Genomic DNA, 25501 nt, shown 5'->3' on the forward strand with positions numbered 1-25501 from the left:
ATTGAACTGCCAAGCTTCATGTAGCATCATACTAAAAAATACTTGAGTTCAAAATATTTCAAATACTTGCTTCAACAAAGTATTTAGCAGTATGTACTGGTATGTACATGTTTTTTATTATTTTAATTTAATTTATAAATGTGCAAATATTTCAAATAAACTTATTTCATGTTGTCATTATGGGGTATTGTTTGTAGAATTGAGGGGGAAAAAAATACATTTAATCCTTTTTGGAATGAAAAAGTGAAAAGTGAATCTTTGTCAATACTTTTCCGGATGCACAATTTACATTTCTATAATTCATGAATCATGAAATAGAAGGATATTTGATCTTCTTTAACTCTGCCTGCTTCAGAAAATTGGCTGTGATGGCATCATCGGTTCATCTGCGAAAGAAGATCGATGTGGCATCTGCAGTGGTGATGGCAAATCCTGCAGGATCATCAAAGGAGACTTCAACCACTCCAAAGGCATGGGTGAGTCAGAGGAGAATAATAGAATCATTTGTGTTCATCTGACGTGAACACAAACTTAAAGCAGCTTTCAGTCTCGCTGTAGTGCGTCAACAGGCCTGTTGGTATACAACACAACGGGCCTTGTAGCCTAAATTATACAAGAGGCTCAGCCTCTCTTACCTCCTCTGACGGACCACCACTGCAGTTTCTGTGTAGTTGTCTTTAGTTTGGAGTTGTGAGTGTGGGCTTATTGAAGTAAGAACCACAGCGATTGTTCTCTTCCATTGACCATGTTGGTTTTCTGTCTCTCAGTCCCTCATAGCCTTTGTAAGAAGGTTTCTACGTGTGTGATGTCGAAACCCAGAGCTGTTCTCAAGTGTTTCTCATGTAAGATGCATGGTTTGACGTGTATGTATGTGTGTGTGGGTGTGTGTGTTGTCTATCAGGTTGTTTTGATACAGACTATTCTATGGGATTAACACCCAACTGCTCTTGAATTATTATGTTAAACACACCTTTATACTATGAGAGTTAATATCCTGATTAATACAACATACACTACTGTTCAAAAGTTTGTGATCAGTAAGATTTTTATTATATTTATGAAAGAAGATTCTTTTTAGTGTTATTTTTAACTAAAACCATTTTTTTAATATATTTTTTTACTTAAATAAATATAAAATGAAAAGTACACTGGCAGTTAATTAACAAAACTTTGTGTCTTGCAGAATAATGTTGTAGCCGGAGCTACTTCTCTCTGTTTATGTATATGATGAGTCACGCAGGTATTGGGCTACTCGCATCTGTCATCCTGCCCGATCTTTTTTTGTTATAGGCATTATATATATTATAGGCATACCATAGTGATTCAGGATAAGGCAAAGCACAGTTTAGAAGATGGATTCATGTTGTAATAATACAGATGTAACAAAAAAGTTACATAGTGTACCTTTAAATAAAATGAGATAAGAAATGTTGCCTTGGCATCTACCTAAAATAACTTAACCTGAAGTACTCAAATGACTTAAACTAAAATAAAGAAAATGACAGCTAAACGAATCTAATAAAAACTCTAATATGACAAAAAGCACCAACCAAAAATGTACTAAATGTCACGTCTGGAACAAAGGAAAATTAGTGCAATGACTCAATGATAAATTATTACAAAATAGAACATAAACGCAAAGCAAAACCCACAAGGGGGCAAACCAACAAATGCAAAACAATACAACTAAACACATACCAGAAAGGAATTACGGGGGAGACGTATACTTTACAACAATCCGACAAAGACTGACAAACACAAGGAGCTTATAAAAGGGAACAAATGAGGCAGGGACCAAGGGAACATAGGTGGGGCAAATTAAACCAATAATGAGATCACAAGGGGGGAGGATCAAACAATAGCTGTGTCTAATTTCGTTAAATTTCGAAGGCTGCGTCCTCTGGAGGACCCGTCCTGTGTAGGATGCAGTATACGGAGTGTCCTCAATCAGAATTAAACGAGACGTCCTTCGTAGGACACACAGTCAGGAAGTATCACGTTGCTATGCCAACACGTTCAGCCTAGGGGTGTCCATGGTTAACCGACTGACCGATTAACCGTTAAAAATTGCGTAACCGAGTGAAACATTTTGCTCGGTTAAGTGGCGTCAATGACGTGCCTTGTATTTAGTTGTAATATATGTTTGCACCCCTAGAGACCGCCAAAGCGCTCCCAGACATTTGTAATATCCACAAGAAGAAGTCATGACCAGCTTTTTAAGCGGGCAATGAAGCGGGCAAAGAAAGCGTGGGAGCACTTTAAAAATGAGAGTGACGGGGCAAAATGCAAGTATTGCAATGCAGGCTTTAAGTTGCTCCGGAGTATGAGTCGCATCAGTCAAAATATGCGTCATGAAGAGGAAAATAACATACGTCGCACTGGACTAAAAGTCGCATTAGGGCAGAAGCAGAGCGGGAGCCGCGCGCGCTGTGCATAACGGAGCAGAAGAAAGAAAGTTTCAAGTGAGAAACTTGTGAATGACTAGAGAAAAGCAGACGTTACTTTAACTGTAATGAAGAAAACAAAAAAGCTAATCGCGGACTGAAAGCAAGATGGCCAGAGCTGAAGGACCGAGTCCACAGATGCTTGAACTCTGCCGGGAGAGGCTCATCAGCCGCTCGAGTCAAACGCTGTGAATCATTCTCCGCTGCATATTTTACTAACGTTACATGCCCTAGTCATACAGGCGCCCTCGCGGCCACTCGCATTGCTCGTGAACTGGAGCGCATCTCATCCTAATTTAACGAAACTCAGCGTACGCCTCGCAGACATGAAATAGATCTTAAGAAACTTGAAATGTCTTTTAACAATTTAAAACGAAAAGAAATAGGTTACTCTCTGATTGTGTAATCCATGATGTGCATTTCTCTCTATAGGCGCGTTCACTACGGAGATGGTGGTCGTCAAATTAATAAGCTAAAAATAACCCTGACGCACACTAAGGTTAACCGAGTATTAACCGCTAAGGGCCTCGATTAACGGTTAATGAAAAACTTGAAAACGCGCAACCCTAGTTCAGCCTCGTTGCGCTCTCACTGCAGTTTATGAATGAAAATTATTTATAACTTGAAAATTACTATGAAATGTTTCTTGTCAACAGCAACGTACTGTTCTAAACGTTTAAAAAGCACTAAAGCGTTGTGATCCTGTTAACCACAACTATCTGTTTGAGGTAATACAGCTTAAAAATAAAAACAAGCTTGAACTTACATTTTAAACACCACACCTACGCTCGCATGTATATCTGGCAGTGGTGCATATAATATATATTTTGCATATAATATAAAAATATATATATGACGGTTGTTAACGACAACGCAAAGAATTATGGGTTATCTCCAGTCGCGAAGGCTACACCTCATGCACACTCCGAAATCCTGTGAAAGAAGGACGCATTCGGAGGTCGCATTTGAAGAGTCCTACACACTTTTTGGAAATGAGACGGCCTTATGACGTATGCACCCTTCAAATGCGACCTCCGGAGGACGCAGCCTTCTGAAATGAGACACAGCTAATGACAGAAGCACAATGGCCATACTGACAAAACTCACAGGACAAGGACAAGCATGGACAAGCATTAATTTCATTAATTTATGGACACTAAATTCATTAATTTGGTCAAAAATACATCCAAATTCTTTTAACATTCTAATTTGAATAAAATTTTAAATGCAATTTATCCTATGATGGCAAAGCTGAATTTTACTCTAGTCATCAGTGTCACATTATCCTTCGAAATCATTTTAACATACTGATTATGTAATCAAGAAACATTTCTTATTATTATCAGTGTTGAAAACTGTTAAATGTTAATAACATAATTCTTTTGATCAATAGAAAGATTAAAATAACAGCATTTATTTGAAATGTATACATGTATTTAATATCTCTTTTGATCGATTTTGAGCATACTAACTAAATAAGATTTTTTAAATTGTACTGTTCCCAAACTTATGAACAGTGTGTATAATTGTGTTGGCTTGTCAAGTCTCATACCCTTTTTCAAGACCTATAACCAGAGAACAAAATTCAAAGTTTGTAACAACAAACCTCCCTTTTCTGTTTAATATGGCATTTTCATTTAAATTACATGCTCCATAAGGTTTGTGTCTGTGAATGATTTAATATTTCAAATGAGGTTAAAACTTTTTGTCATTCAAAATTCTTTTGCTCTCCCTTATCCGCTGAGTAAGGAGTTTTGCTCATGGATTATCTTTATTCACTGGATTCCGTCCGGATGACTCCAAGGTCACACAATGTGCCTCCCAAAACTGCTTTAATACCAAATGTCCCAATGGTCTCCAGCTGTTCTAGCTTCAGGCCATCATCATCCTGTCCACTGCTGAATGCAGGAATACACTATGTATGCCCAGCCCTACTGGGAACAAGTCAGGACAAAACTAAGGACTTTATACTTTGCCAGCAGTTGTTGCTGAGCCACATAAAGGCTTTACTTTGTCTAAAGCTGCATGAATACTGTACAGTTCTTGCTGTCTAAGACAAATGTAAGGGACTAAATCAGAAGTATTGTTATTTAACATTCCTATCACATATCCCTCCTTTTCACAAAGGCTTTCTTGGCTTTGTGCATGTCAATGAGGACGTGACACAGATTTATGGAGTAAAATGGCTTGACAGTGCTGTCAGTCTTGACTTAGCTAACGTCTGTATCATACAGTCTGACACGAAAGACATTTGATGTTGTACAGTCTGCTTTGACTAAAGATCACACACAATCTGACAAGCAAAAAAGTAAAATAATTAAATTAAATAAAAAGACAGAAAACAATCATACAGTCATCCAGTTCTCACTGTGTGAAGGTGTGTTTAAGTGGATCTTCAAGAGTAGTCATGAGAGGATTTTACTCCTGTAAAGAGATCTTACTCAGTCTTCTTTCACATTTAACCACATTCTTAGCAGCCTTGCTACTGGAAGTATTTTTCCCATTCATTTTATCCATATGCACACTACTGTTTGTTTGAGGTACGATTTTGAAAGAAATATTTTATTTATTTAGCAAGGATGAATTAAATTGATAAAAAGTGACAGTAAAGACATTTATAATTAAATGTATAGTTTCTATTTCAAATAAATGATGTTCTTATGATTGTTCTATTTATCAAAGAATCCTGAAATTGAAATACTGTATATTTAATTTATTAAAATATTCAGTGTAAGTTTGAGTTGGGAAATGGTTTCAGTTGATGTCGCTGCTCATACTCATTAGCCACAGTTCCCATGGTGACGGTGAGTTAATTTAAAAATTATGATAAAAATGATAAATCTTACAGCTTCTGAAGAATCACAATTAATCACTTAACTTCAGAGCTAATGAGAAGTCTGTAGTGAAACGTTTACATGTTACCACTAAACACTGATCACTCTGTAAAAAGAATGATTTGTATTGTAACTTGTAACTTTTTTGTTGTGCTTCATTTGCACAATTGTGTGTTAATGAGTCTCAATACCTCAGCTTGGTAAAATCATATGAATAAATGCATATATTTTGTTTAAACATGGTTATAAATGTGGGGTCAGTACTTTTTATTTGATTAAAAATACAGTAAAAACGTTGTCTGTGGTTAAAATTGGTCTGGGGAGTCTGCTCTGTATTTTCACTGCACAAGAGGTGTGATCAACGGGCATTATTCGAATGGCTCTGTACGCAATTGTATAGTCCTTCAACCAATCAGACAACAAGAGGCATGATCAACGGGCAACGACCCATCATTTCTCTATCTGGCATCATGTTTAACCCGCCAATAGCGCGCCAGGTGGATAAGCCAGTCTGCTATTGGTTCCCGCAAAAGTGTAATAGTCTGGAAACCTGTACATTAATTTCTACTGCTTCTGAGTTGCAGGGCGAAATCAAATCACTGGCAGATCAGGTTGGGTTTACCCACTCTAGTAAAAACGTGCATCAGTTTTATCCATTTCAGTAGTTCCCTTACAGTCAGTACACTTCGAGTTACGTCAGTACTGACGAAATGGGGGTTTCGCTTAGAAAGCCAGCTGCCTTCAATGTCAATCAAAACGATCCAATGACATGACAATGTCATGGTCTGCAGAATTTGCCTATTGCAATCCAGCACCACCGTGTGGGTATAAATGGGGTTGCATAGCAGTCACGCATTTATGTTTCTGCTTCGGAGCCAAGTTCAACTTGCCTTCCTAAGCGTCATCTCGCTTCAAGACGAGTGTCTCCCCAGAGTGTTGGTGATGCGGCGCATTCCAGCGAGTTCCACATTCCTGTCAATCTGTGTAGTGGTCTGTGCAGGTCTGTGTGTTCTCCCTAGTCGTCTCAGAACGCTGCCTGAGAAAAACCTTCTCTCTAAAAGAGCTGTACGTGACTTTTTATAGATGTCTCGCCCGTGCTTGGTTTCCTGGCTGTGGGCGTCAGGTTAGTCCGCTTGACGGACATGATCGCTGTTTGGTATGCTTGGGCATAGTGCATGCTAAACGGGCGTTCATGGATGTGTCATGTTCCCACTGCGGGAACATGACCATCATGGTGTTGAGATTGAGACTCCATGGGACAGTCCCCTCTACCAAACCCCAATCTGTGGTCTCCACGAGAGGCACCACTTTGGCTGGTGGTCAGGGTGATCTAAGGCTAATGGTATGGAGCAACCAGATGAACATTCCTCGGGCCACACACCCCTCCGCAACACTGCCCATGGTGCTTCCGGATGAAGGCGCTAATGTTTCCTGTCCTTGGGGCGTGGCTAGAGGGTACACCCCTGTGGAGCGTTCTGTTGCAACCGATGCAACTGTGCCTTCAGGGCGCCTCCACGTGGCATGGCGATCCTAAGCACCCCTCCAAGGCCTTTAGGTTCTTGTCCACTCTCATGGGCAAGGTCTATAGAGCTGCGGGGCAGGCCGCGTCTGCTCTACATTCGATGGCAATCCTTAATGTCCATCAGGCGAAGGAGCTCAGAAATATGCATGAGCGCAGTGCTGACCTTGCTATCATGCAGGATCTGTGGGTGGCCACTGACTTCGCCCTACGGGCAACGAAGGTGACCGCACGGGCTGTAGGTCAGGTGATGTCCACTTGTGTGGTCCAGGAGCACCACCTATGGCTCAACCTGGCCGAGATGCGCGAGGCTGACAGGACCCGGTTTCTGAACGCCCCCATCTCCCAGGCTGGGCTATTCGGCGGGGCTGTCGAGTACTTTGCCCAAAAGTTCACGGACGCTCAGGGCCGAAGTGCGGAGTTGCCCACGGGAAAGAGGCACAGCCTCTCTCAGCCCCGAAGCCTGCTAAATGGCAGGCTAAGCGGCGGTCCTGAGACAGGCCGCTCGGAGGTGAACTCAGTTCTCTCCCAGGACCGCTCCTTCCCTCGGAGGAGGGCCGGGGGATAATCTTTTGTTTTTATCTCAACCTGCTGCTGCCCCCCAAAAAGGGGCTAGCGGTACCTTGATGTTGGTTAAAGAAAGAAACAAATCATTCGAGCTCCGAGCACCAAGAGGGCGCAAATGGGAGTGTGTGCCGACTCAGTGCCTCGACAGTCCCCTCTGTCGCCAGCCCCCTCCCAGTCGAGACCCCCGCGGGACACTCCGCCTCCCCTGGTCTCCACTGGCAGGGCGCAGAACTCGACCCCGCCCACAACTTCCCATGCCTCCCCCGATCCCATGCCTCCCAAGTCTGGGCTGGTTATTCCGCTTCGCTCCCCCACGCCAGGTACACCTGTGGCTTGCATGATCCCCATGGTTCAGTTTTTGGGGGCATGGCTAGCACTCCCCAAACTGTACAACTGGCTCGTGCGCACCATCAGGCTTGGCTATGCGATTCAGTTTACACAATCTCCTCCCTGCTTTTGGGGAGTCCGCTATACGATGGTGGGTGGCAATGCCCCTGTCCTGCGTGTGGAGATCGACACCCTACTGGTGAAGGGTGTGTCGAGATCGCCCCTCCAGCCGAGTTGAAGTCTGGCTTTTACAGCCCTTACTTCACTGTACCCAAGAAAGACAGTGGGTTACGGCCAATCCTGGACCTGCACATCTTGAAACGATTCCTTCACAGGCTTCCCTTCAAGATGTTGACAACCAAACGCATTTTCGAATGCATTCGTCCACGCGAATGGTTTGCAGCGATCGACCTGAAGGACGTGTACTTTCATGTCTCCATACTTCCTTGACACAGACTGTTTCTTCGGTTTGCTTTCAAGGGGAGAGCATACCAGTACGCCATTCTCCCATTTGGGCTGGCCCTGTCTCCTCGCGTCTTCACGAAGGTCGTCAAGGCAGCCCTAGTGCCACTCAAGCAGCTCGGGGTTCACATCCTGAACTATCTTGACGACTGGCTTATCCTCAGCTGGCTTTCTAAGCAAAACCCCCATTTCGTCAGTACTGACATAACTTCTCCGCTCCCCTCCTTCAGGTAACGAGGGTTACATACGTAACCGAGACGTTATCATTGTAGAAAAAAGTTGTGCTGCCTATGTTTTTTTATTTATTATTGTGTTATTATTTTGTTATTATTTAATGAAAAGAAAGCAATATCAAAGTAATGCATCCTTGCTCAATAAAAGTATTAATTTATTAATTTAAATTCCAAACTTCTGAAAGGTAGTGTATGCTCAGCTACAAGCATCAAACTCTCATTCGTATATATGTGTAAAATTTAAGCATAATTATACCGTGACTATTGTTAGATACTTGCTGAACAATGACTCCAATGTCATTACTGAGGCTTTGAAGGAGTAGTTCACCCAGAAATGAAAATACTGTCATAATTTGCTCACCCTTTATGTTGTTCCAAACACATATGACATATGTGTCACATATTTTTTTTATTGTGAAGCTGAAAAAGAGATGCCAGGCAGAATCCAAGAGCATTTGTTGTCCATAGAATGAAAGTGGATAATGATTTATACAGAAAAGCTCTCTAAAATAACAACAAAAAATAAAAAATAAAACCAAAATAAAAATAAAAAAGTAGTTCATAATTTTGTTGTTGTTGTTGTTGTTTTTTTTTTTTTTAAGAATATAAACTCAATAATTTACCATAACGTCATCATTTTGCGTTTCACAGAGGACAGAAAATTATTCATAATTTTCATCTTTGGGTGAACTGTTCCTTTTCAGAGGCTAGACATGACTGGTAGTAATGTTTCCTGACAGATTTTACTCCGTCTTCCAGGAGAGGCCAATAAACATTTGGCAGAAAACCTTTCCTACATCTATATCCTCATTTTTCATTGTTTGAGATTACTTTCCATAACAAACCCAAATAGAAACTGAATCCTAAAGTCTGACGGTTATTTCAGGTCCTCCAGATGTGGTTGCATGTGGATGAGTGTGTGTTTTGGGTTTGATGTGTTTTATGTTAATCAGGTGGATGGTCGTGTGGTGTTGGGTGTTTAACAGAGGGTTGTGGTCTTTTCTGTGTGGAGTGATAACCGCATGTTTGTGATCATGCCAGGAGGAATACGGTGAGTTTAAGGCTACGTTCACACTGTCAGATTTTGGGATTGACAACCGCATTTACTTACAGATGTGAGTCTTGAAATTACCTGTTCACATAACTTACAGTAGTGCCTAGAATACTGTTTGTATGGACATGCAACGGGAGTCAAGCCCATATTCTCTTACCAGTAACCATAGCGATAGTGTGACCAAATTAATATTTAATATGGAGACATCCATAAAAAGTATTACCACTTTTGACATCGTCCGATCAAGCCGCAAGTTCATCCATCAAATCTTTATTAACTAACAGCAGCTTTTATATCTGGATGGAGAGCAGAGCATTTGAGTCGTGTGTAGCACACAAAACTGCAAAGGCCGCTCCGGTGGAGAGCATTAACTGGATCTAAATCGTTCAGATGACACACAGCTCATCTCTGTCGCTGTAAGTTACAGAAAACCTGCAACACACATAGACACGCATTTGAGCAGTGCAGAGTGGTTCTCTCACATTGCATTATGCGACAGACAACTCATTTTCCAGTCTGGTTTGGTTCATACTGCGCAGGTTTTTCAAGAATTTGGTTGTGATTCCAGAAAATGAACAGGCATGAGTTTGGTTATAGAATGTGGTTGGCAATCCTGCAAATAACTGAACTGTGTGTGAACATAACCATATTAAAGGGATAGTTAACCCAAATCTGGATTTATCTGCTTACCCCCAGGGCATCCAAGATGTAGGTGTGTTTGTTTTTTCAGTAGAACACAAATAAACATTTTAAACTCCAACCGTTGATCGCATAATGCCTGTCAATGGGTTGTTTTTCTATGAGAGCCACTATGAGAGTAAAAAACACAGACACATACGAATCCATTCTAAACCCTGTGGCTCGTGGCGACACATTGATTTCTTAAGACACTAAACGATCGGTTTCTGTGAGAAACCAATCAGTATTTATGTTTTTTTACCCCAGTGGCATTACTTCTGTCGAATAAGGTCAAAAGACTGGTGCGATCATAGAAATATTTACATAGATACCTCATTCAACTGATAAGTGCAGACACGAGGAATCTATATTCAGGCGCTGGTAATATAATTAGAATATCAATTTTTATTTATTTCACTAATTCCATTCAAAAAGTGAAACTTGTATATTATATTCATTCATTACACACATACTGATATTTTATGATTTTGATGATTATAACTGACTGAATTTGGGATTTTCCTTAATTGTATCTCAGAAAATGTGAATATTGTGAAAAGATATTGAAGACACTTGGTGCCACACTATAATCAGCTAATTAACTCAAAACACCTGCAAAGGTCATTAAATGGTGTCTCAGTCTAGTTCTGTAGGCTACACAATCATGGGGAAGACTACTGACTTGACAGTTGTCCAAAAGTCGGCCATTGACACTGCACAAGGAGGGCAAGACACGAAAGGTTATTGTAAAAGAGGCTGGCTGTTTACATAGCTCTGTGTCCAAGCTCATTAATAGAGAGGTGAAGGGAAGGAAAATGTGTACAAGCAATAGGGGTAACCACACCCTGGAGAGGATTGTGAAACAAAACCCATTAAAAATGTGGGGGAGATTTACAAAGCGTGGACTGCAGCTGGAGTCAGTGCTTCAAGAACCACTACGTTTGCGTGCTACGTTTTCTTGGTAATTTTTTTTAGACACATGCAAGACATGGGTTTCAGCTGCCGCATTTCTTGTGTCAAGCCACTCTTGAACAACAGACAGTGTCAGAAGCATCTTGTCTGGGCTAAAGACAAAAAGGGATGGACTGCTGCTAAGTGGTCCAAAGTTAATAGGAGAGGCACAGAGGAGAGGAGATGCACACAATCCACATTGCTTGAGGTCCGGTGTAAAGTTTCCACAGTCAGTGATGGTTTGGGGTGCCATGTCATCATCTGGTGTTGGTCCACTGTGTTTTCTGAGGTCCAAGGTCAATGCAGCTCTATACAAGGAAGTTTTAAAGCACTTCCTGCTTCCTGCTGCTGACCAACTTTATGGAGATGCAGATTTAATTTTCTAACAGGACTTGGCACCTGCACCTGCACACAGTGCCAAAGTAACCAGTACCTGGTTTAAAGGGGGGGTGAAATGCTGTTTCATGCATACTGAGCTTTTTACACCTTTAAAGACTTGGATTCCCATCCTAAACATAGACAAAGGTTCAAAAACTAATGTTGGACGTTTGATGGAGTATTTCTGTGTTAAAAATACCCCTTCCGGTTTCTCACAAGTTTCGGCGAGTTTTTTTCGAGTATGGGTCTCCTTGACGTTAAATAGAGCGGAAGGTCCTTGTATGGGCTGTACGGGCTCTTCTCCCGGAAGGGTGCGCGCGCGCGTGACTAGAGGGAGAGAGAGAGGAAATGCACGCTGTAAACAGTCTCTCAGGTGCAGATCCAGTCGTCCGTGAACACTTATGACGCGCCACGCTCCACTTTATTCCTATGGGTGACGTCGAGCGACTTCAACGCTTCAGCACAGCATTCCGGGAAGGCAGCGCTGCATTTGAACCGATTTGAACGCAGAAATGACGAGAAGCTTCAAGGCATCGCTTCAGTCGCGTCGCAAAGTGGATTTCCACGGTCACTGCTGTCACAGGACTTCACCAAATCATACCAAAGAAGTGTGTTTTTGACAGAGCGGCCCTGCTTTGGAAGATGCCGGTGAGTAAATCAACTTCAAATGTCTCTGCTATTGGCTACCGTCGCATGAGTAAACATCAGTAAACGATACGATCGCGTGCTTCGTCATTCAAATGCGCTAACGGTTACTCCATTGTTGATCTGTATAACGTTACACTATTCTGACTCTGACGTGCAAAACCGTTTTGCTTGCTACCTCTAAGGTCTAGTCACATACAATAGACCATAAACCGAATCATGTCCTCATAAACTGCACACAAAGGCCTCTAAATACAGTACATACCACAGAGACGGACATCCTGATGTTGCCGTTTCTCCTGTTCAATTTATTTCAGCCTCGGATTTGATTGTGGATCATTATCTGTATTAGCTGAGATAGATGGGTTTCTCCACGCTTGAGGACGTCACCGCTTTGCGCGCTTGTCATTCTTTAGCTCCGCCCACACGATACGCCTCCAGGCGCTCGGTTTTTTCCGGAAAGACTCGGTACAGCCCATATTTCTTTTATAAATATGATAAAACTAAAGACTTTTCGGAGATATGAAGGATGCAATACTACTCTATAGGTACTCAAGATTGACATGAGATTGACTGAAACTGAGTGTTTCACCCCCCCCTTTAAGGACCATGGAATTCTTGTTCTTAGTTGGCCAGCAATCTCGCCTAACCTTAACGCCATAGATAACCTATGGGGTATTGTGAAGAGGAAGATGCGATATGCCAGACCCAACAAAGCAGAAGAGCTGAAGGCCACTATCAAAACAACCTGGGCTGTCATAACACCTGAGCAGTGCTACAGACTGATCGACTCCATGCCACGTCACATTGTTGCAGTAATTCAAGCAAAATGAGCCCCAACTAAGTATTGTACATGCTCATACTTGTCATGTTCATACTTTTCAGTTGGCCAAGATTTCTAAAAATCCTTTCTTTGTATTGGTCTTAAGTAATATTCTAACTTTCTGAGAGACTGAATTTGGAATTTTCCTTAGTTGTCAGTTATAATAATCAAAATTAAACCAGTCTGTGTGTAATGAATGAATATAATATAAAGTTTCACTTTTTGAATGGAATTATTGAAATAAATTAACTTTTTGATGATATTCTAATTATATGACCAGCATCTGTATGTATAATATTTATGATCGCCCGCTCTTTTGACCTTCTTTGACGAAAGTAATGCCACTGTGAAATACTAGGTGAGATTCAATTTGTGAACACTTAAACACACCTACATCTTGGATGCCCTGGGGGTAAAGCAGATAAACATAAAATTTTAATTTTTGTGTGAACTATCTCTTTAAAGACTCATATACAGGTCTGACAACCGTATTCTGTTGCTGTATGAAGATGGCCTAAAACGGGTTCAGTGCAAAAGTGTGGGGCAGTAAATGAAACCAACACTTTACAATAATCATTTCAGACTGTCATCCAAACTGCAGGTCAAATCATCCCAGTTAGGGTCACACTAATCTCACCCTGCAAAACATGTCTCATGAAGATGCCTGTGTCTGTGAGGCCTCAGTGTCAAAAGTCTTTTCTTTATGAGCTGAACTGATGGCTATTACTCATATACACATGAGCATCAGCCATTCGTGTGCTTCTTTCAGGGTTCTTGCTCAGTGTAGTTATGTATCTAAGGATGCGGTTTAGCATTAACTTCTGAATTTGGCAACACTGTGTGTATACAAACAGTACAGATTGGTTTTATCATTACTGCCCAGACATTTTGTCACACTGGTGTTTATTGTGTGTGTACGTCAGAGGAAAATGCCCTGGTTCTAATCAGAGTTGACCACTGGCTTATACGCAAAGCATTGGACACACTTTATTGTTTTTTGAGAGAGAGAGAGAGAGAGAGAGAGAGAGAGAGAGAGAGAGAGAGAGAGAGAGAGAGAGAGAGAGAGAGAGAGAGAGAGAGAGAGAGAGAGAGAGAGAGAGAGAGAGAGAGAGAGAGAGAGAGAGAGAGAGAGAGAGAGAGAGAGAGAGAGAGAGAGAGAGAGAGACGGATAACTAAAACTAAAGCCATGCAAATGTAATATTTTGTTTCTTCAAATAAAATATATTTTTAAATTAAATATTAAATTAATTTGTTTTATTTAATACATAAAAATATGTTCACATGACAAAAATTATTATTCACCATTTGATTGAAATTAACGATTTAGACTTATGGTAATCGTGAACGGCATCATATTTGTGTACATGTTTTTCTAGAAATATGCACTCGTACCTGCCCACCTGTATTCTCCAGTTTGAAATCTCGCTCGTCTTTTTTCATTTTCCACTCTTATTTCTCTTGTTTCTCCCCATTATTTCTTTCTCTCCCAAAGGTTATATTGAGGCAGCTGTCATTCCGGTGGGAGCTCGACGAATCAAAGTTGTGGAAGACAAGCCGTCCCATAGCTTTCTGGGTAATTACTCAAACTGTTACCATAACAACGGTCTTCCAAATGGCCACATGACTCATTGAGATAGAACCAGCTCAAAAATGGCTGTAGATAGGAACTACGCCAGGTGTTGTCTCTTATGCTACGTTATGACAAATGACATTTCTCTGCTGACAAGCTGCTTGTCACATTAGGATAAAACTCACAATAAGGACATATAAAACATGGATTCAATTTATGCCGCTATAAACCTGCAATAATAAGTAAGCACTTTAGCACACATTCACGTTTATTAATGCAGTTAATAAAAATATCACAGGGTATTAAATATTCACTTTTGTGAGTGAATGTCATAGAAACATATATTGGTATTTTTTTCACCACAAAAACAAACAAATGTTTAAGACCATTATGATGTGACATTAGTTTTATGACAATTAAGCACAAATTTTAATTCATTTTACTACATTTTATCCAATTATATGTATATTATCACCTTATTTTTACAGTAGCCTACTGCAACACTATGATTTTTAAAGGGATACTTAACCGCTTTTTCATATTAAACTGTTATTCCCTTAACTAAAACGAGTTGATACAAACCTCTCTCATCTCAGTGCGTGCACTTAATCGCTCTGACGTGCGTTGACATTCTGATAGCATTTAGCTTAGCCCACTAAGCCCAGTTCATTCACTATGTACCAAACAGATCAAGTTAGAAGTGACCAAACACCTCCACGTTTTCTCTATTTAAATACAGTTACACGATTAGTTGAACGTACTTCGACTCGGCACAGTAAAAAGTCCCGCTTGAAACATCCTCCCTCACATCTCCCCCTCCGAGATGTGAGGGAGGATGATTTGTTTTAGTTTAATATGAAAAGGCTGTGAAGTATACCGCTTATATTAAGAATAAAATCTATATTAATTAGTAGTATTTTAAAATAAAAAAAATCCCCTAATAATAATAATTACAATTTTGTAAATGTGAACATTTGCATAATTGTCTATAAACAGACTTTACTTTTTTATTATGGGGTGAAATATGCCAGACATATTCTTGACTTTCGTGAGATTTACCCTTAGTGAAACCCACTTGAGAGAATGTTATAAATCTTCTGAAACTCAATTAAGACTTTATTTGTCCAGCTGGCCCACAATTGATGAGCATATTCATTGTAATTTAATTTATTTTAATGAGTCAGAGGTTTTTAAAAAGACGCCTTCAACTTTCAGAATTAATGTGTCTTGTCCAACTTCACAGACATAATGCTGACAAGATTATAATAACGCTTCACTCTTCATATCCTCAAATAAACATTCCTTATCCCAAAGGTCAGGATCACATGACTGCATGGGTTGAAGTTATTAAAAATGCCCACAGTTTCATATCTTATAGACTAAGTTTCATAACATTATGAACTTTAGACGTTCTATTAGCAGCATTGCATGCATTTTGTTCTATAATGCCTTTCATCTTGCATTGAATTGGCAGGATTTATTCTGCAATTCACAGGGAGATGTAAAAGTGTTAAGTTTGGGTCTGGTTTGCCATCTTTTATAAGAGAACAGAAGATTTTAAAAAAAATCCAGTCAAAAAGCTTGAAGTGACATGAAAGTGAACCCCTCCCGTTGAGCTCAGTATAGATGCTCTCCAAAACAAACCAGGTTATGCTTTCATTGCAGCAGACTGTGGGTAATCACATGTCTTCAGTTTCTACTGGCTAGAAACAATATTTTAGTCGTATTTGTGTATAAAAATAGGATGAGTGTGAGGAAATGATGGAAGAATTATTTGCAATAGCTCATTCGACGCAAAGTTAAAATGCATGAGTTGTCAGAATGTGTTTAAGCTGCATTTTAAAACGGGACAGTTTGCTCTGGATTCTGGACTGTGTAAAGAGAGAGATGTATTGGATAAAAATGCTATAGAATATATTGCAATTCTTACCATTACCCGCCAGGAAGTATACCTTTAAAATTGGTGCTGTACCTGTACATCAGGGGCTTTCAACAGGCACCAGAGGATTAAAGAGGCCGTATTAAGCTCTTTTACAAAGTCTTGATTTTGTTTTTAGGCATTTACTACAATAGGTTTTCATGCCTATATGTAAAAAAAAAAATCTACTTTTATCTAACTTTTAACTTTAGCTGCATCCAAGCCTTACATCACCAAGTGCAATGCAAAGCATTGAATGCAGTGGTGTATAGCACGGCGCCACTGTACTCTAGAGCAGTGGAGGAGACGTGTTCTCTGGAGTGACAAATCACTCTGTCTGGCAATCAATGAACGAGTCTGGGTTTGGCGGTTGCCAGGAAAACAGAACTTGCCTGACTGCATTGTGCCAATTGTGAAGTTTGGGGGGATTATGGTAGGGTTGTTTTTCAGTGGTTGGGCTTGGTCCCTTAGTTCCAGTGAAAGTAATTATTAATGCTTCAGCATACCAAAACATTTTGGACAATTTCATGTTCCCAACTTTGTGGGAACAGTTTGGGGATGGCCCCTTTCTGTTCCAACATGACTGCACACCAATGCACAAAACAAGGTCCATAAAGACATGGATGAGTGAGTTTGGCGTGGAGGAACTTGACTGGCCTGCACAGAGTCCTGACCTCAACCTGATAGAACACTTTTGGGATGAATTAGAGTGGAGACTGTGATCCAGGCCCTCTCGTCCAGCATCAGTGCCTGACCTCACAAATATGTTTCTAGAAGAATGGTTTAACTCTTAAACCTTGTGGAAATCCTTCCCAGAAGAGTTGAAGCTTTTAAAGTTGCCAAGTGTGGGCCAACTCCATATTAAACCCTACGGATTAAGAATGGGATGTCATTAAAGTTCATGTGCATATAAAGGCAGCCATCCCAAAACGTTTGGCAATATAGTGTACATATATTTTAGTGTGTCAATGATCAGTGCCTTTTTTGAAGAGTGTGCATGTGCATAAATGCGTAAGGGAACCACGGAGTATGACATAGAAAGAACCACAATGATTCAATAAGGTAAAACAACACTTAAACCAAAACAGTGAAGTAGTCCTCAGTTCGTTAAAGCAGCATGTCAGAAAAAATAATGCATTTTAACATGATTAAAAATAAACAGCTTTCTGAATATGAATAAGTAAGTCTACCCCAATTTGAGCCTAGCTCTTGAAACGCTCTGTTTGTATTGGTGTGCTTCATTAAAGACTTGGATTATTGGATAACAGTTTTGCATGTTATAACGAGCTTCGACTCCCCCTGTCACTCAGTTCACATGAGGAATTGTTTTGAAAACTTCCAATGTGGAGAAACAGCAACCGGAATGATTCGCCACAGGGCTTGCAAAATGTCTTTATCAAACAAACACAATGATTTATCTCTCATCCACCCGCAAGTACTTGAATGTTATTTTTTATTACTTGGGCGGCCTGTGCATAACTAACACACCCACCTCTCACTCACAAGCCAAGTATGTGCACAGCAAAACCAACACAAATCAACATATTTAAAACTTCCGCAATTGTATTTTTCCTTCAAATTACCAGTCAAGAGAGTGAACAACGCACATCAATTTTACTATTTAAGATAGCTCATCATTAGCCCCAGGATGTCGGGCTTTGCAATCGCAGGACAATGAACCAACAACAGCTAAAATCAGACAACACTTCAGCCTGTGACAGCCTGGAAGATATGTTTAGTTAGAGACATACATACATCAGTATATGTCAAACATAACAATGCAACAATACTATCACATACAGCTCTGGAAAAAAAAAAAAAGAAGAGACCACTTAACATTGATGGATGGATGGATGGATGGATGGATGGATGGATGGATGGATGGATGGATGGATGGATGGATGGATGGATGGATAGATAGATAGATAGATAGATAGATAGATAGATAGATAGATAGATAGATAGATAGATAGATAGATAGATAGATAGATAGATAGATAGATAGATAGATAGATAGATAGATAGATAGATAGATAGATAGATAGATGGCACTGCTGAGGTGTTATGGAGGCCCAGGATGCTTCGATAGCGGCCTTAAGCTCATCCAGAGTGTTGGGTCTTGCGTCTCTCAACTTTCTCTTCACAATATCCCACATATTCTTTATGGGGTTCAGGTCAGGAGAGTTGGCAGGCCAATTGAGCACAGTAATACCATGGTCAGTAAACCATTTACCAGTGGTTTTGGCACTGTGAGCAGGTGCCAGGTCGTGCTGAAAAACGAAATCTTCATCTCCATAAAGCTTTTAAGCAGATGGAAGCATGAAGTGCTCCAAAATCTCCTGATAGCTAGCTGCATTGACCCTGCCCTTGATAAAACACAGTGGACCAACACCAGCAGCTGACATGGCACCCCAGACCATCACTGACTGTGGGTACTTGACACTGGACTTCAGGCATTTTGGCATTTCCTTCTCCCCAGTCTTCCTCCAGACTCTGGCACCTTGATTTCCGAATGACATGCAAAATTTGCTTTCATCCGAAAAAAGTACTTTGGACCACTGAGCAACAGTCCAGTGCTGCTTCTCTGTAGCCCAAAAGTGGCTTGACCTGGGGAATGTGGTACCTGTAGCCCATTTCCTGCACACGCCTGTGCACGGTGGCTCTAGATGTTTCTACTCCAGACTCAGTCCACTGCTTCTGCAGGTCCCCCAAGGTCTGGAATCAGTCCTTCTCCACAATCTTCCTCAGGGTCCGGTCACCTCTTCTCGTTGTGCAGCGTTTTTTGCCACACTATTCCTTCCCACAGACTTCCCACTGTGGTGCCTTGATACAGCACTCTGGGAACAGCCTATTCGTTCAGAAATGTCTTTCTGTGTCTTACCCTCTCGCTTGAGGGTGTCAATGATGGCCTTCTGGACAGGGTCAGGTCGGCAGTCTTACCCATGATTGCGGTTTGAGTAATGAACCAGGCTGGGAGCTTTTAAAAGACTCAGGAATTAGTTGATTCAGATGATTAGGTTAATATCTCGTTTAGAGAACCTTTTCATGATATGCTAATCTTTTGAGATAAATATTGTTCATCCCACATTTAAATGTATTAAGTTAAATTAAAATATAATGTATGTGACTGTACATCAAAACAATTTTAATGACTTATTTCCAGTAAGCATCATACAGTGTGTCAATTCTAAAATGAATATGGTACTATTAGGGGTGTCAACAATAATCGATCCGGCGATGCATCGCGATGCGGGGCATGAACGATTCAGCATCGATGCGGCATAGTGCCATAAACGATTATGTCACTGTTTATTTTCTGGCGGACGATAAAGTTGTGAAGTTTCAAATACTTCCGGTTCCGGGAGAATAACAACAACAACAAGGAAGATGGCTGAGGCGGAGGGAGATGACCGCGATAGACGGGTTATTAAAAACGCGGTAACGCGCTAACGACCCGAGGTGTGTAGGATTGTACGTATATATTTTTTGCACAATAATAAATTAATATATAACGACGAAATACGGCGCAATTCACCTTTATTCCACAAGGTGGCAATGTCTGATACCCAATGATGAAGTGACGTTTCACTCATAGTTACCTCTGACAGAAAACGAAACAATAATTATAATCTGCAAAACTTGAAATGGCTTAGTGATTTACTTCAGAGAGCAAGTACTAAACACATGTTAGTGTCACTGTCTCTTGATGATGGATGTGGTCAAGAAGCTGTCAGTGATCAAAATATTGATTTTGAAGACATTGAAAATGAGTTTGGAGAATATGCTGGAGATCGCGAATATGAGGCAGATGCTGAATATACTGGTAAACGAGCTCTGACGAGGTCATATGATGATGGTATTAAACATCTGCTCAAACTGAATCCTTCCAAGCTCCAAAAGGTAACGAAATAGGTTTTATTTTATTCTTCTGTAGCTGTTACTCTAAAATCAGGAGTTTTATATATTATCACGACAGGTAGAGGTCTATCCATGTTAAATATAGATCTGGGTCGCTAACGACCTGAATATGTAAGAATGTTTGGTGAAACAGTCATGCATTTAAGGGTTAATTGCATTTTATTTAATTTTATTTAATTACATTTTATTTTATTTAATAACTTTTATGTCAACGATACAGGAGACACATAGCAGCCAATACAATCTGTTGTTTAATATCTACTTGTATTGCCTCATGACTGATGAAAAATTTGCTTTGTGTGCAGTAGAATTTTGATGCATCACAATGCATCGTAGAATCGAATTGAATCGAATCGTTACCTGGTGAATCGTAATCGAATCGAATCGTGAAGGCAGTGCCAATGCACACCCCTAGGTACTATACACAAAAAGATATCCATTTTTTGAATATACCCTTTTTGAAATTAGCTACTCTCTCAGGTCTACCAGATCAAACTCAAGGAAGTTTACATGTACAATATAATGTTGTTATATTTGATAAATGAATGACATGAGTTTTGATAGAATGTGAATTAAATAAATGTGTTCCTGTTTGACTGGTGCAGCTCTGAAGGACTCCAGCAAGCGATCCATAAACAATGACTGGAAAATCGAGCTGCCAGGGGAGTTTGAGCTTGCTGGCACCACAGTCCGCTATGTGAGGAGAGGACTGTGGGAAAAGATGTCTGCCAAGGGACCCACTAAGACTCCACTCCACCTCATGGTAAAAACATTAGGTCCTAACATTCACCTTTGTCTTTCTTAGATTGTTACCATCGTTTACATGTTTTGTGATTCAGTGTTCTTTTAAACTTAGCGTAAAATATCATTTTATTTCCGTAATCACATGATCAATGAGAAACACTTTAGGACAGGACATGGTTTTATCAGGGAATTGATTTAATCATCAACATCTAATGAACATTGGAAGTGAACTAGACTCATCTGTATATTATATGATTTCAGAAGACTTGGAATGAAGTACACAAGTCATAGATACAACTTTTAAGAAAATGTGTGTATATATAAATATATATATATAATTTTTTTTTTTTTTTTTTTTTTTTTTGAGTGTCGCAGATGGTCACTATGATCTCTATATGGAAAGAGCTGCATGAAGATTTCATCTATTTTTTCCCCCTTTTGTGTTCCATGGAAAAAATAACAGCATACGGGTTTGGAACAACATGAGGGTGAATAAATAATGAACTTTGGGTGAAATCGTGAAAAATGGGGGCAATTTTGATTTCATGCTGACTGTAACTGCCATATTCTCCATGTTTCTAGTTGATTTAAAATATAATTATAGCATATTTTTACTTCATCATAAATGACTTCAGGATTAGCACAACATGCGCTTTTATGTTCGGAAAACATGGTAGCCTGCGAATCCAAAGCAAATACATAAATTTAATGGAAAACGTATCACGCAAAATGTTTTGAAAGCAATAATGCAGATGTTTTTGGACACAGCCACTGCTAAACCTGAAGCCCTGAGCCTCATTGGTGTCTAGAGCTGCTTTTCCACCCATGTGTCTACACAGACATTTACTGCAATGATTTCATCATGATTCCATGTGGCGGAAAGAAATACAAAAAAAAACAAAACTGAGAGATCCTGAGATACACATTTTACAATGATTGAAAATCTACAGTCTACAGTTTCTACCAATTTTACACATTTCTCCGTGGGTAAAAGCATTTTAGTGTTTTAATTTAGTATTGTTCTTTTTTGGTAATTATAGAAGTAATTTAAATGTTTCAGTTTAATGGTAATTATAAGTAATGATTTGAATAATTAATTTAGTAAATATTTTAGTAATTACTTTTGTCAGATGTCTGTTGTGTTCATTGTGTTCCTGTTTCCTAGTTTTCCCCAGTCTTGTTAATTAGTTATTTCATTCAGCTGTGTAGTCAATCAGCTCATTAATCTCATATGCTTTGTGTATTTAAGCCCTCAGTTCTCCCTCAGTGTTTGTTGGTTCTCATCTTTGGTTACATGTGAAAGCATCTAGGGTTATATGTGGTAAAGCTGAGTATTCTTATTAAAGTTCCTGTCTCCTGTTCATCCTCGTCTCCGTAAGCTTATATCCTGCATGTAACGTGTGTAACTTTCATGATTTAATCTCACCCAAACATTTTAATTAACATATAACTTTTGTTAAGAACAGTTGATAGACACATTTTTCCCAAAGCAACTTTCATTTCATCTGTTTGGTAAACAGCAAAAAAAAAAAAAAAAAAAAAATCGTCCTCAGTATATTTGTCTGCCTTTTAACCAGAAAAGATATATCTAAACAAAGATTCTTAAATCAACATTTTCTCGAACAACAAGATGACTTAAGAAAAGTCAAGATTAAAAAATGTATCTGCCAGTGGAACCAGCTTAAATTTAATTCATAGAGAAAACTCATTTATTTTTCTGACATTTTTCTGGTTGTCAATTTATTATACTTTAAATTGTAATTTATTTCTGTGATGCAAAGATGAATTTTCAGGATCGTTACTACAGTCTTCAGTGTCATGTGAACCTTCAGAAATCATTCTAATATTCTAATTATGAGTGTTGGAAACAGTTCTGCTGCCTAATTTGATTAATAAAAGGTTCAAAAGAACTTAATTTATTCAAAATAAAAGCATATTTTCAAATAATATAAATCTCATTTACTATCAATTTTGATTAATTTAACACATCCTTGCAGAATAAAATTGTTGATTTATTTAAAAAAAAAAAACGAAATAAAAAAATGACTGTCCCCAAATTACTGACCCGTAGTGTATATTGTTGTTATAAAACATTTCTATTTTTAAAACATTTGCTTCTTTTTTCTTCTTTTTTTTTGTTTTACTTTTTATTCATCAAAGTTTTATAAAAAAGTATGAAAGGTTATGAAAAAATATTAAGCAGCAAAACTGTTCCCAACTTTGAAAATGAATCCTCATATTAGAATGATTTCTGAAGGATCATGTGACACTGAAGACTGGAGGAATGATACTGAAAATTCAGCTTTGCATCACAGAAATAAATGATCACCAATTATTTTAAATTGTAATAATATATCACAATATACTTTTTTTATTTGGATCAAATAAATGCAGGCTTGATGAGCAGAAGAAACTTCTTTCAAATACATTACAAATAGTAATGTGTCCAAACTTTTGGCCTGTACTGAAATTTGAAATAACCAAAGATGTTAATCTAGCACTTGAGTACATATATGTATATTAACAATTATTATAGATTAGCATATTACTTCACACTATCGAATAAAATCCAGTCCTCTAATCCAAGCAAAGGTACAGTTAATATCTCCTTTGAGCTCTTTATGACGAAGAGAATAGACTTGTAAATCTCCATTCCCTCACAAAAATTTTGAAGCAAAAAGGTTTGTTTAGTCCGGAGAGCTAGAAGGTGTCTTGAGAGAGATCTCTAATTAGTATAATTAAGCAGTAAAACAGGCTTTAGAAGATGTTTTCCTTTCAGACGTCCTCTGGAGCACAGATGCTCCACTTAAAACCGGTCAAAGTGTTTTCAGCCCTATTTACAATATTTGAGCTAAAATTTCTAATGTGCCTCTAGTCAGTTTTGGAGCTTCTGATCACGGCTTTTTGTCTGACCTTGAATAACTAAATTAATGCAAAAAACTTCAAATTAGGTGAGAAAAATCTGTAGTGTGCACAGGGCCGGCCGGATAAACCATATGAGCAGTTGGGTACATGTCAGTCTTGTGCTCAGTGTGAATATTTACTAGCAGACCTCACTATGACATTTCAGTGGCTTGTGGTGGTATGTAATTAAAATATAATTACTTTATTAATCCTTTCTAAAAGTTGAATCTCACAAATCCTGTCAAGGTCATATTGAATTAAAATTCAACAGAATGAAATAAGGAAAATAAGATAATATTACATTAATATGGCAATTTCTTTTACATTTTCATGGCATTTGTTATGCAAAATAATATGTAATTCTTATTGTTAAAATAATAATATATTACTTAAATTATAAGAATGTTATTTATATATTTTTTTGTGTGCATATACTGCATATGTATTTGAATGCTGGTTTAAATGGCTGACACCATACAGCAATAGGTGAATTACATGCACATCAGTAAGCTGATAACTCACAAATATCAGCTTATTGAAATAATCAGTTTTCCCCGTTTACATGCAAACCAGTAAACTGGCAATTCAAGTAAACCATGTTTACATGACTTTTATTAATAAACCGTGTTATTTCCTTGTAGTGACGTCAGAAATAATAATGTCCGTATATCTGACTCGAGTATTCCAAATGTCACGTCAGTTGTGATGTTAAATAAACCTTGTTCCGTGTCAGCAGGAGATTTACGGCTCATATTATCCCTCATGAAGTTACAGATGCAACGTTTTGACTGAACCTCTTCTACTTCTGCTGCATGAGATGAGAACAAATCTTAAAAGAGTCTGCGTTTGTGATCCTTGGCTCATGCAAAATGCTAGCTCGCTCTGTGTGGATGCATTTATATCTGCTCTAAGTTTGCGTTTTTGTTACCTATCACACGTTCACATCATTAAGCCAACAGAAAGCAGGTTAACGTGTTTACGTGCAGCGGGAAATTGGGGTAAGAGGCAAAAAACGACCTGTCCCGACCGATTTATATGCTGTTAATGACCTTACTTCGATAAAAGGAAACGTGTTACCGCGTTTACATGATCATGTTCATTGTCGGCTTATTGGGCATAATTGGCTTGAGAACATGCATGTAAACGCACCCAATGAGAACTTGGTAAAAAAAATTATAATACCGAAAATATCGTAATAAGTTTCTTTTTACTATTTTTCTTGTGATTGAGGGGTGAAATGTGACGTGGGCATGTTTTCATGAGAGGGACTTTTGTGCATCTGCTGGCTTATTGGGTGTTTTGAATGTACTTCTACCTGTTTGGATGTGTTCTTTTGTGTGTAGTTCATTTGTGTTGTGTCATTAGCCACAGCCTGAGAGGAAAACGGCTCTTTTTGAGAGGCTGTTAACCTCCACTGTCTGCACAGTAAGTGAGGAAAATGACTGTCATGAGATGGATCTTGTGATAAAGTAAAGGGTGTACTGGAGGCCAGAGTCTCATCCTGTCTCTGGAAATAATTATGGGACTGAATA

General features: G+C 39.1%; 1 protein-coding gene across 2 annotated transcripts in view; it reads left to right on the top strand.

Moving 5' to 3' along the window:
* The window catches only part of adamts17 (ADAM metallopeptidase with thrombospondin type 1 motif, 17), a 176985-nt gene that overhangs the window by 113191 nt on the left and 38293 nt on the right, over positions 1 to 25501 (top strand). The window contains exons 15-18 of one of the 2 annotated variants that reach the window (XM_067444859.1): positions 356 to 476; positions 768 to 842; positions 14408 to 14488; positions 20927 to 21084. In XM_067444859.1, coding sequence (XP_067300960.1) covers positions 356 to 476; positions 768 to 842; positions 14408 to 14488; positions 20927 to 21084 — 435 coding nt within the window. The remainder of the gene's footprint in view (positions 1 to 355; positions 477 to 767; positions 843 to 14407; positions 14489 to 20926; positions 21085 to 25501) is intronic. The other variant, XM_067444863.1, reaches the window with a different exon arrangement.

This window comes from Pseudorasbora parva, chromosome 1, assembly GCF_024679245.1.
Source record: "Pseudorasbora parva isolate DD20220531a chromosome 1, ASM2467924v1, whole genome shotgun sequence".
NCBI classification, from domain to species: domain Eukaryota; kingdom Metazoa; phylum Chordata; class Actinopteri; order Cypriniformes; family Gobionidae; genus Pseudorasbora; species Pseudorasbora parva.